General features: G+C 53.2%; 1 protein-coding gene across 1 annotated transcript; it reads left to right on the top strand.

The window, feature by feature from the left end:
- Positions 1 to 2,039: 2,039 nt before the first annotated feature.
- Positions 2,040 to 9,990, top strand: FKBP4 (FKBP prolyl isomerase 4; the record flags this gene model as incomplete). The annotated part of the gene is made up of 10 exons (XM_084255834.1): positions 2,040 to 2,144; positions 4,242 to 4,386; positions 4,771 to 4,913; positions 5,717 to 5,837; positions 6,097 to 6,253; positions 6,945 to 7,035; positions 7,136 to 7,219; positions 7,483 to 7,668; positions 8,191 to 8,430; positions 9,766 to 9,990. 10 exons carry the CDS (start codon positions 2,040 to 2,042, stop codon positions 9,865 to 9,867), a joined length of 1,374 nt encoding a protein of 457 aa, XP_084111960.1. The 3' UTR covers positions 9,868 to 9,990.
- Between the last annotated feature and the right edge of the window lie 3,044 nt (positions 9,991 to 13,034).

Here is a 13,034-nt window from a genome sequence, read left to right as displayed (position 1 = left end):
GCAGGGCTGGAAAGGCACAGACCTACACTGTATTTCCAATGAAAAGAAAAAGATGCAGAAAAGCATTGTTTTAAAGGTGAACTTTTCTATGCCAACTTGTGCTGCCAGGTAATATCCTATGACTCTAAGGTCAAAAGAAAGTAGCACATCCTGCCAGGCAGCAGGTGCATAAGCTGCTGCACCCACCTGTCACGCCAGCACCTTGCTCACCCTCACAGACCCCTGGAGCCTTCCTTGGTGGGCCCTGGAACTGTCACATCTTACCCTACTAAGAAAGCGTGGAAGAGAACCAGACTTAATCCCCTTAGTATTTGAGGATCTCTTGAGTTACCTAAATTGCACCTACACCCACTTGCTCTAAATAGCCGGAGGACATGGCTTGCTTTATTCCACATGCCCTTCAGGGCAAGTTTCATCAGCAGTTACTACAATGAATTCTCGAATTAGGTCACAGTACTGAAATTTCATCTGTGATACCCTTTTAATTACCTACCTAACCCGGACAGCACAGTGCCAGGCATATTGAACAGTGCCAGGCATATTGTAACAGCACAGTGCCAGGCATATAGTGAGGGCTCAAAAAAAAAAAAAAAAGTTGATTATTAGTGCAATCAAATTCACTCAGTCAATAACAAATTCACTCCCCAGGCACTAAACTAACCCGGGCTTAAGTGCGAGGTAAACTCGACCCTCTCTGAATGGATCTTTTCCAGAGGAAGCTATAGTTTAGGGAACCAGATGCCACAGAGCTTTGGCCTACCGCACAGATCCGCCGCATTCCACTGTCGATAAACACTTGAGGACCAAATATTGGGACGAAATATCCTGCCCGTGGGCCTCCGACAAAACGGAATGACTTTTTTTTGTGAGCTGAAGCCATATTTTTGTTTTTTAAGTATTAATCGTAACGGCTGATTTATTATTGCCGGGGAAGAGCCTTCCTTTTAATACACGCTCCATTGAAAACTCCTTAGTTCTTTTACATCGTTGTTCATTTTTAAGCAATATTCGCTTCCCCCCACCCCTCAGGTGCAGTCCCCACAGAGTTTCCTTCCCCAAGGCACCCGCGCACCATCCCCTCAGTCCCCTGTGCTCCGCCCATGAACAATGATGGACAAAAATTAAAAAATAAATAAATGTATTAGATCAAAAGTAAATAAAGCCCTTAGCTTGGTGGTTCATTTCTTGCCATTCGACCGCTCCTAGCATTTAAAGAGCCGACGGCGCCACCTCTTCTCCGCTGTGGGGACATCGAGGCTGCTGCTCCCCGACGCCCTGCCCGGGGGGCACGCGGTCCCCTCGCCCCTGGGAACTCCCTGCTGCTCCCCAGGGTGCCGGCGCCGCGGCCGCGCGCGCGGGGAGGCCCGGCCGTCCGTGTTCACCGGGCGCGGGCGCGTCTCCCGCCGCGGGGAGCCGGTCGCGCCGCCACTCACATCCGGCCGCGCCGCCTGAGCGCGCCGCGCCGCGGGCTGCGACCCACAGGGCGGCCCTGAGGCGGCCGGCAGGCTCGGCGCTGCCGTGATGTAGGGGATCGAGAAGGATCTGGAAGAGTCTGGTCAAACCGGGAAACGGGCGGGGGAGGCCCGGGGGCGCGCCGGGCGGGGAGGGGGGCGGCCGGGGCCGGGGCCCGGCGGCGGGGGGCGGGGGTCGCGGCCGCGGCGGCGCGGGCCGGGCGAGGGGAACGCGTCGCGGCGCCCGCGGACACCGGCGCCCGGCCGGCGCAGCCGCCGCCGCCTCTAGAAAGTTCTCTACCCCCGCCCCCCGCTCCCCTCCAGCTCCTCCCAGCCCCTCCCTCCGCGGCGGGGTGGGACCAATCGCTCCCCACGGCGGCCCATTCCCCACCCGCGCCCGCGCCCGCGCCCGACTCCGCCGCGGCAGGCGAGCGCGCGGGCCGCACAGGGGCTCGCGCCTCCGACCGGTTCGCAGCGCGGCGGCCGCCCGCCGGCGCCCCCCGCCCGACGCCCGTGCAGAGGCCCGGCGGCCGCAGGCTCGGCTCGCGCCCGGCGCCGGCTCCCGAGTCAACGGCGCGCCGAGCGGCGATGACCGCCGAGGAGATGAAGGCGGCGGAGAACGGGGCGCCATCGGCGCCGCTGCCCCTCGAGGGGGTGGACATCAGCCCCAAGCGCGACGAGGGCGTGCTGAAGGTGAGCGGCGGGGGCGGGCCGGGGCCGGCGGCTGCGGGGGCCGCGGCGGGAGCTCGGGGCCGGTTGGGGGCGGCCGAGCCCGGGGCGCTCCTTGCCGGCGCCCTTCCGCCGAGCGGGGGAGCCCCCGGCCAGGGCACGGGGCGGGCACGGCCGCCCGCCCGCCGGTCGTTAAGCGGGTCGTGCAGCCGGCGGCCGGTTGCATCGCCTTCCCGGGCCGGGCCGCGGTGCTCGGGGGGGGGGGGAGCGGCGCCCCGCTCGGAAGGGGGATGGCCTGGGCGCGCGGCTCTCCGCTTGGCCATTCCCCGGGCCCCTGGAAAAGCCGCGCTCGGGACTCCCCGGGGCCCCCGGCCCCGCGGCGCCGGGCCCGGGAGAGGGGCCGGGCTGCAGCGCCAAGTCCGGCGTGCGCCCTGCAGCCGAGAGGGGCGGGGCGGCCGCGGCGGTGCACGCGAGCGGCCGCCGGGGGCTCGGGCGGCGTGCGCGCCGGCCCGGCCTGCCCCGACACCGCCCCCCTCACCTCGCCGCGACCCCACGGCCCGGCCGGGGGGCCAGCGTCTTCCTCCCGGGCGCAGCCGGGGGGCCCTGGGCCGCCTTGGCCGGCGGCGCTGCGAGAGTTCGCCTCCCCGTGACAGTTAATCATTAGCTAGGACGCGAAGCGGGTCCGAGGAGTGATTGCCTGGCCCAGAGGCCTTTGTGCAACTTGGCGCTCAAGTCTGGCGGCGGGCGCGCCCCGGCTCCCTCCGCCCTCGTTACCCGCGCGCCGAGCCTGGGGCTCAGCTAGGTCACCCGCTCGCCGCGCCGCCCCTCCCCCAGCCCGGGAAAGCCGGGGCGCGGTGCATGCCGGGACCTGTAGTTCCCCGCCCGTCTCGCCTTCCCCTCCCCCCTCCGATAGGCCCTCCTTGAGTTGGGGTTGGGGTGCCCTGCCGGGAAGAAGTGCTTCGCTCGTGTAACCACCTAACGACAAATGGTCCGTGTGGCCAGGAAGGGGATCTAAGACTTGGGGCGTCTTGACCCCGGGCAGGAAACCAACTGTGGGTCGACGCAGAAGGGACCAGGGTGACGAAAACCCAGACCGGTTTCTGGCACTTTCCCCAGCCAAGGGTTTCTTATCTTGGCTTCCCGCTGCTCACCTCCACGCGTGTGCATCATCTGGGCAAAGCTAAAGACCTGGATGAGCCCTTACTTGTTCCAGAAATGCGTCTGGCTTTGCCCCAGATCTGGGAATCTCACACTGCTCTCCCAGTGGGCATGTGGCTTCCCCTTCTCGCGCCAGTGCCCTGGTTCTGCAAGGTTATTCTAAGAAGGGTCATTTCCCCCTTTCATCTTCTTTCGCCTTTATTTTCCTACTCAAGCCCCCTGTCCATTCCTATCATGGAGGCTTTCCCTTTAGAGCAGCCACACATCACCCAGGGGTCCCTGAAGTGACCTTTTGTAAATGCTTAGGAGGAGAGGCAGGCTTATAAGTTCCTGGGAAATAGCTGCCCTGAAGTAAAGGACCTAACTAGACTACCAGTCAGGAATGCGTGTCCCAAGTCCCGAGTTTAGGGTCTGATTTACAGCCCCCGTGCTCATCTCTAACCTGCTATTGTCTTTTGCCCTTGGTAGATTGTTCCTCTTTCAGTTATTCTTACTCCTTATCTACAAGCCAGACTTTGATCTGATGACCATGGGCATTTGGGAAGAATGAGGAAATGTAGCATAAAAACTTCTCCCTTAGCTGGGGGTAATAATCATTTATTCAGTCCTTTATCAGTTCCGGCCTCTAACAAGTCTAAGAGAAAGGGGTTATCACCACTACTTTATAATAAGGTCTTGGGGGTTTAAGTGACTTATCCAAGATCATACTGCAAGAACGTGAACTTTTTCTTTTTTGGCAGGGGGGTGTCTCCAGTTTTTCAAACCTCCAGAAAGATGGGAGATCATTGAGCTTCTAGCCAAGCTCTAGATCAGAATCATTTGAGGATTGTCTCCCTGGAATCTACTTACAAGGAAACAGAAGGAAGAGTCCATTTTAATTTCCCATCAGAGGCATGCAGGCCGTTTGGGGACCCTTTTGTGCCCCATCCCTGGGTATACTCACCTTCTCTGCCTTCTTCCCAGGTCATCAAGCGAGAGGGCACAGGTGTAGAGATGCCCATGATTGGGGATCGCGTCTTTGTCCACTACACTGGCTGGCTGTTAGATGGCACCAAATTTGACTCCAGTCTGGACTCCAAGGACAAATTTTCTTTTGATCTGGGAAAAGGTAGGTATGGTTAGGGAGTAGGTAGGATAGACTTTGAGAAAGAGATAAGCAAACCATATTCTAGGCACCAAACTGAAGAAGGAGTAGTTTATTTAATACGGTCTGTTACTCCTTTTTCTTCCGGTATAACTCCTTCCCATGATCACCTTTGAGTAACTCACTTCCTTTTCAGGAGTGGGGCTGCCTTGTTCCTTTGTTCCAGAGTTGGTTGGTTGATTTGACTGGCAGGACTTACTGCAGCCAGGTTTCCTACCTTCCTGGTCCCATGTCTAAAGAATGTCCAGCTTTCTGGTGGGCATGGCACAGTAAGCCTCTCTAGGGCCACCACTTAGCCCAGAGTCAGATCCCTTCCAAGGAGGACCTGTTTGTTCTCTGTGTCTGCAGGGGAAGTCATCAAAGCTTGGGACATTGCTGTAGCAACCATGAAGGTGGGGGAAGTGTGCCACATCACCTGCAAACCAGAATATGCCTATGGCTCAGCAGGCAGCCCTCCGAAGATTCCCCCCAACTCTACACTTGTGTTTGAGGTGAGCGTCAGGCCACAGAGCACAAGGCAGGGAGCCAGGCCTTGTCTCAGCCCAGGGTCTGGCTGCCCTCCAGCCCTTCCTGCTGCTTGGAGACAATGTAGCCAAGGCTGAGGACCTGGCCCTAGGGGAGGAAGTGAATTGGAGTGGGCAGGTGGTTCTGCTGTGCACTTAGCCTGCTGTTAGAAGAAAGTGGCCAGGGAGGTCCCAGGTGGGAAGAGGTGGCCATGAACCCCTCTTCTGACAGAAAGCAGTGTAAGGGGTTGAGGCACATTCATCTCAAGAGCAGTACCTACAGAACAGTGGTTGTAATTTTAACTCAGTCAGGCCCTATATACAGTCATAAATGACTGGAATATTTGTGCTCTAAAGGTCAGAAGAGAGGGGTAGAGGCCTCCCTCGAGGGTCAGGGAGGTGAAGAAAGCCATTGCTGAGGAAATGGAACTTGCAGGGTTCTGTCTGAAAATAGTTGAGGCCCAATCAGTGGGTACTTGCAGGATGTTGAGACTGCATGTTGTTGCTAATGCCTAACGCATTGGGCTTCGCAAGTAGCTGCATTGGGGTTGTCTGGAACGTGTCCTTGTTAGGTGGAGTGGGTTGATTTTTCTGGAGTTAACTGAAGTTCATATGGCCTCCCCACATCTGCTAAAGCTGAGAGACTAGGGCAGCTTCCAAGAACTTAGCAGAAGTGTCATTAGTCTCTTCATAGTACTTAGGAGTGTGGTCACAACTGACCCCCATCTCCCCGGTCAGTAGTGATGAGTTAGTGGGAAAGGAGTCGGGTCACCTGCTGTCTTGTTCTGCAGGTGGAGTTGTTTGAGTTCAAGGGAGAGGATCTGACAGATGAGGAAGATGGTGGAATCATCCGGAGAATACGGATTAAGGGTGAAGGCTATGCCAGGCCCAATGAGGGCGCCATGGTGGAGGGTGAGTTTGCATTTGGGTTCTGATACTTAGCTCTTGGGTAGCTTTGACTTTGGCTACATCACATCCTTTCTCTGACTCTGCTTTCTTGTCTACAAAATGAGATTGGCCCACGCCCTCTTAATATCTTTATCTGAGATCATCCCAAGGGCATCTTGGGGACAGGAATTGATGAGGGGCGGGGATGAGGAAGACTGAGAGCGACCTTCCTGAGTCACCTGCCTACTCATGCCCCTGGTGCACTGCCCCTCTTTCATGCCAGTCGCACTGGAAGGGTACTACAAAGATCAGATCTTTGACCGGCGGGAGCTCCGCTTTGAGATTGGCGAGGGGGAGAGTCTGGATCTGCCTTGTGGGCTGGAGAGAGTCATTCAGCGCATGGAAAAAGGAGAACAGTCCATTGTGTACTTCAAGCCCAGGTAGGAGCAAGGCACTTTGTAGAGAAGGTAGGTAAAGGGAGGTCAGAGCCATAAACACCTACAGTGAGTTGTATAGCTGGCTAGTCCATGTCTTTTCCAGTCTGGCTGTTCAGTACTCCCACAGAACCTCCCTAGACTGTGTGTTCCTGATTGCTCACCGTGCCTCTGGGCACACCAAACGTGTGCTGTTACGATCTCTTCATTGTACAGTAGTCAGCTCTCCTTGGATCAAAGCCGGGTCTTTCTAGTCATGGCTGTTGCAGAGTCCCTTCTCTACCAGCATCACGATAGCCATCTCCAGTTCATTCTTCTGTTCAGTAATGACTTATGCATCAGACACAGTACTGAAAATTCCTGGGGATTCAAAGCCATTGTTCCTACCTCCCAGTAACGCAGACCACTTTCCAATCAGTAATCACGCCAGCGTGTTGCATGAGTTATTAAAGGGATGTGCAAGATGCTACAAGAGCAACTAATGCGTGAAAAGACCAGAGGAGATTTTGCCAAACAGGAAACGTTTTAACCAAGTCTCAAAGGGAACAGGGCGGTATTTTCCAGGAAACAGTCTGGGAGCCAAGGGAGTATTGAACTTGGGCTGGAGGGCCATCCAGGAAGGACCAGAGGATGTAGTTTGAGCATGGAGCCAGGTGAGTGCTACCGGGATGACCTAGAGTTTTTTCTGCCCCTGTAGCTATGCTTTTGGCAGTGTTGGGAAGGAAAAGTTCCAGATCCCACCACAGGCTGAGCTAAAATATGAATTACATCTCAAGAATTTTGATAAGGTGAGTTTGTTCAAGGTCTCCCTGTCCTGAAGAGCAGGTCCCATCTTGTAGGTGACACTTGGGTAGCTGACAACTTTGTTTCTCCCTTGGGATATGGCAGGCCAAGGAGTCTTGGGAGATGAATGCAGAGGAGAAGCTGGAACAGAGCACCATAGTGAAGGAGCGGGGCACTATGTACTTCAAGGTGAGCTAGCAGCCTGGCCCCAGTGACACTCCAGGGAGATTGCTCTGGGCCTACGCTCCCCCACCCCCCGAGACGGGGGTAATTTTCTGCCAGGGTGTGGACAGGTTGACACCTGTAGTCCTCATCTAGTTTTTCTAAGCTAGCTGGTCTGTCTTGGGGGTATAGGGGAACTCTGTCATGCTCCCAGGACAGTGATGTCTTCAGTCAGGATGACCTGGTACTGTTGAAACTGTGCAGGTGCTTGAGCCTCCCTCCCTTTCTAGGAAGGCAAGTACAAGCAAGCTTTACTGCAGTACAAGAAGATTGTGTCCTGGTTGGAATATGAGTCGAGCTTGTCTAATGGGGACGCGCAGAAGGCACAGTCCCTTCGACTGGCCTCCCACCTCAACCTGGCCATGTGTCATCTGAAACTACAGGCCTTCTCGGCTGCAATTGAAAACTGTAACAAGGTGAGGTTTCTTTAGAGAGGACATATGGGCAGGGGTGGCGAGTTCTGGGCATGTCTGAAACTTGCCTTTTGTGACTAGAGTAAAGGTAGCAGAATGTGCCAATGAGAACTCCAAGATGAAAGGCCAGGAAGCAAGGATGTGAGAAGCAAGTACCTTGGCTTTAAATGGGAGGGAGTTGGCATGGTGGTAGAAGACTATACAGGATAAGAACCACTTTTGAGTTTCTCTCCCCTGGTTCTTAGCCTCTTTTATGTATATATATATATATATATGCTTTTTCCTGAAGAGAATGTAAATGTTCACACAGGCTCTTGTCCTTTATCTAAAGGACCTGCCCCCTGAACAAAGTAGAGTTCTTCCCTAAACTGTGCTCCTTTCCATTTAGTGGCCCAGACTTACTCTTTCTGGAGTAGAATCAGCTGCTTCCATTCTACCTCACCTTGCGGAGGGTACCAGTAGGACCCAGTCTTAAGCGGATGAGCTCTAGCGAGGTCTCACTGTTGCTTCCTTCTGCATCCTTAGGCTCTGGAACTGGACAACAACAATGAGAAGGGCCTTTTCCGCAGGGGAGAGGCCCACCTGGCAGTGAATGACTTTGACTTGGCAAGGGCTGACTTCCAGAAGGTCCTGCAGCTCTACCCCAACAACAAAGCGGCCAAGGCCCAGCTGGCTATCTGCCAGCAGCGGATCCGCAAGCAGCTTGCACGGGAGAAGAAGCTCTATGCCAACATGTTTGAGAGGCTGGCTGAGGAGGAAAGCAAGGTGAGGATTCAGAAGAGGGTGTTGGGTGGACAACCCAACTAGTGTGGACATGTTGTGCTGGTACTTATCCGCCATTCCTGGAAACCAGATAGGGAGCTGGTCCCTGGAGCACCACCCTGTTACCACAATAAAATCCCAGCAGGATTCCTTTGGTTGGGGCTGGAAGCATCCAGAGAGGCCTGAAGGTCAGGAGTTAGCTCCTGTGAGGGTGCTTCCCAAATTGCATTCTCTGTCTTTTTAAAACACACATTTGTGTGCATAAAACCTACATTGGAATAGCTACCACATTTCCATAATTAAATTGAAACTGCACAGAACAAAAAAAAAAAAGAAAGAAACTGCACAGAACAACATGTAGTAAAAAGTCTCTCTCCTACCGAGAGGCAACGAACGGATAGTTCAGGCTCTTTGTATCATTTCCGTGTATTATATATGACACAAGCAGTTATGTTTTCTCCCTTTTCCCCAGTAAAAGGCAACAAGCTCTGTTATTTTCTCTACTGCACTTTCTTCACATCAGCATATAAAAGAGCTTTCACATTCCTTCAAAGTTGCATTCAAAGTATTTATCTCTTACTGTCTTTAAAATCCAATGTATTCTACACTTAAGACACATAAGTTGGAACTAGTTGCATTGAAAGTGCTCTCGGTTGCTCCTCCCTGGTGGCGCAAAGGGTTAAGCACAACACTGTGAAGCTATGGGCAGCCTCTGCAGCAGGGTTTGGTCCCCAGCCAGCCAGCTACCCACCCACATGGTGCAGCAGGCCGCTCCTCTCTCCCCCACTACTTCGCTCAGCAGAGTATTTCAGTAGATCTGCCTGTTCTGCTCCTGACTCGGTCTCTGGTGAATCTTCTCACCCCCCCACCCCACCCCACCGCACCTCTGATCTGTACCCCAGTTCTTGCATGCTAAAATAAATAAATCTTTAAAAAAAAATAAAGTGCTCTCGGCCACAAGTAGGCATAGCTTTCCATGTTGGCCAAAGCTTCCCACGTTGGCCAAGTACCGTTCTGAACAGCACTGCAGTGCCTGAGCTCGGAATTCATAAAATTGTATGTGCGCAAATATATGTGTACCTTTAGGACATCTAGAAGGAAATTGCTGTGTCTACGTAATTCTGTTAGCGATTAAAGTGCATGCGTTTGTACTTTGAGGGATGGGTATTTGTGGATACAGGGCAGGTGCTGGTGTGCCCGGTGAATGTGGGGGTGTCCTTCCGTCAGTTGGGTGAAGGCAAGCAAGAGTGGGGACCTGGAGTAAAAGCGACCTTTCATGTCGGAGGGACTGGACCAGTGAGAATGGAATTCATCTCTTTCGTCCCGTTCCCCCTGCAGGCCAAGGCAGCAGTAGCTGCAGGAGACCGTCTTGCTGACACAGAGATGAAGGAGCCGAAGAACATGGCAGGGAGCCAGTCTCCGGTGGAAACGGAAGCATAGCCTCTCTCGCGCCCTCCTCCCGAGGCTGCCTGCCTCCCTGCTCCCCGCTCCCTGCCCTACTCCACCCTGTTAGTTTTGTAAAAACAGAAGAATTTTGAGCGAATTAGACCTTTATTTTTCTATCTGGTTGGATGGTGGCTTTGGGGGAAGGGGGGAAAGGAGTAGGCTGGGGGATTGAGGTGGGGGATCATTTTAGATGGTGTCACCCCCTCTTCCCCGCCCCCATTACTTGTGTTGAACGAATGTCCACCCACATACACACTCATCAGAATGTTAATTTATTTTGCCTCCTCTGTTTGCTGTGTCCATTTTTCAAATGGTCAAAGGGGACGAGTGGTAGGGCTGTGGGTCTGATGTGAAACCAGGGTGGAGAGGGAGACTCCCGGGCAGCCACTTTCCTCATCCCTTCCTCCTCCCAATCCATTTCCAACTGTGGCCTCCACTTGGGTGCTAGGGGCATAGGAAACCACTGCTGTGCCCATTCTCTCTGTCCCCGTCCTCGCCACAGGTGGCGTGGCTGATGTCTTCTGGTATCCTGGTGACCACCCCCTGCCCCCGCTTTCCAGTATCTCCCGTTAGTTTCCTTTATCCGCCGGGTTGTGTCCCCACTCCCTCAGCCTCTTCTTTACATGTCGCTGAAGGTCCAGACCGGCCTCAAGTTCCATGCTTGAGCAATAAAGTGGAAACAGTAAAACCTGGGTGTCAAGCAACCCTTTCTGTTGGGTCAGTCTTCAGAGGGTGGGTGTGGTGGGTACTACGTACAAGGGCAACATTTAGGAAGTCTGCGACATCACCAATGGGGTGACTATCATGCTGACAAAGAGATGGTGGAGCCATTGATACAGGAGCCAAATATATGGCCCTCGCGGGCATGGCACAGGCCAACTGGGCCTGTGCTGAAGGCCTTGCCACAGCTCTGCAGCACACCCTCCCCCAGTAGCCTGGTGTTTTGTAGAAGCTCTGGGTTTCTTCCCTCACATTTCGGAAGAGGAAATGATGACTGAAATACTGTGAAGTTTGGTTCTTCTACTTAACTTTCTTGGTTTCACATAGTAAAATACCTAGTTTGCTCCCTGTCAGACACCTTTTACACAATTAAGGAAGGAACGAACGGCATCCAGCCAAGAACTTGTGTAGAAGCCTGGAGCTGGACAAGCCTTGATTTATGTAATATAAAACTGTCTTGCGAGGGTGTTTTATTAAAGTGGCTGTCTTTCTTTTTTAAGATTTATTTATTCCTGCATACAAGAACTGGGGTACAGGCCAGAGATGCGGGGGGTGAGAAGATTCACCAGAGACAGAGTGGGGAACAGAACAGGCAGACTGAAATACACTGCTGAGGAGAGCAGCGGGGAGACAGGAGAGGTCTGCTGCGCCATGTGGGTTGCTCCCTGGCCGGCCAGGGATCGAACTCATGCTGTAGAGGCTGCAGATGGCTCCATGGTGCCTTGTTTAACTGCTTGCTCCACCAGGGAGGCCCCAGCTGTAAGTCTCTTAAGGTTAAAAATAAACCCACCATTTACTCCTGTCTGGGTCAGTGATCACGTTTAATTCCCAGTCAGCTGCACCTTCCTCACCAATACAGCTTTCCACGTGGAGAGAGTAAGGAAAGCTAATAGCAACCAGTACTCAGCCGTTACTGCAGATTTGCAAAGGGTCTCTGGAAGAATTGAAACAGCAGCTACCTTGAGTTCATGCTGATATGAACAAGAAGTACTATAAATTCTCCCTTCTTTCTAGAGCCCCTCTCCACCACACAAAAGGCTCTGCCTGGTGCCTCACCTGTAGTCCACACCGCCTCACTTCCCAATCTTCACCTGCTTAAGCCCTTCCAATGACTTCCCATGTAAGCTGAAGGGCACTTGCGACCCACAAAACCCTGGAGGTCTGGCCCAGCCTGCCTTACCAGTATGCACACATTTGTCTCCACTGGCTGCATCCCCTTGGTTGGAGCTGGGTGTGAGCCGTGCGTTTCATTCCCACTGGAGAAACTGTGAAAGACATTCTAGGCAAGATGGAAAAATTCACTTTTTATAACCTTTCACACCTCTCCTGTCTCGACTGATCTTCCCTTCCTGAATGCAGAAACCTCAGTGCCTAGTGGCCCTTCAGTGGGAATGACAGTGGGCTAAGGGCAGCACCGTGTTAAGCCAACATAAAGAGAAGATATTCTAAGTAAAGGGTAAACTTTTGTTCAAATTGTCAACCAATTTGACAGCTGTAGTTTTCTAGTCACCAACTTTAGATGACTTGAACGTATTAATTGTCCTCAGTTACACAATCCAAGAATCAGTAAGAACATATTTGATGTGCAGTGAATAACCCTAAGAACCCCCATTTGTGAGGCAGTGTAAGAGGAGGAATGGTCCTGTAAAAGCAATGCCTTAGTGAACTATGGAGAGTTCTTGGCTAGTGAAGGTCCAGCCATACCGTCCCTCATGTCCAAATGTTCCTCAGAGCCCCAGGCTCCTCCTACTATTTGAGGTTCCCCTCTTTATTGAAGAGAACTCATTTAACAGAATTAAGCATCATGAGTGAACAATTCAGGGACGTTTAGGCCAGTTGCAATGTTGGGCAACCACTACCTCTAGTCTTTTAAAGTGTTTTCATCATCCCTGCATTGTAAGGTCATTTCCTCATGACAGTTCATAATCAGTCGTCTTGAACAGACAATAACCCTGACAGATCTAGGATTAAAGGCTCCCAGAGCTGTGGTCCTGATACAGCCAAACCCCTGGGGCAGGGGGTGGGACTCAGCTCTGAACACCACACTATTAGGGCAGGCTGCCCACACTGCTGTTCCACTGAGGTCTAGGTCAAGCACATATGAGAAAAAGGTTTCTGGACTTCACGACTTACAGAACCTTGAGTGGGTTAGGGCACACTGGGAACTGGAGAGGGAAAGGAAACGAGGAAGCCCCCAGTCTTGCCTGCAGGATGCTGAGTAGCTCTGAACCTTGTGTGTAGAAAGTACTTGAAAGGTCCTATTTCGTACCTGGGCATCCTAGGCAGACAGAACCTGGACAGGACATCCTGGACTCAGAAGAAGTAGAAAAAAAAGACTCCCTAGAAACCATTCCACATAACATCCCTCACCCCACCTCCTCTTTTAGCAGGTTTCTATTGATGCTATTGCTGGACTGGGTGGTAAAGGATTAGCCACCCAC

This window comes from Talpa europaea (assembly GCF_964194135.1).
Source record: "Talpa europaea genome assembly, chromosome: 15".
Lineage (NCBI taxonomy): Eukaryota > Metazoa > Chordata > Mammalia > Eulipotyphla > Talpidae > Talpa > Talpa europaea.
The sequence above is the reverse complement of the archived record's forward strand: the minus strand, read 5'-3'. Positions and strand labels throughout refer to the sequence as shown.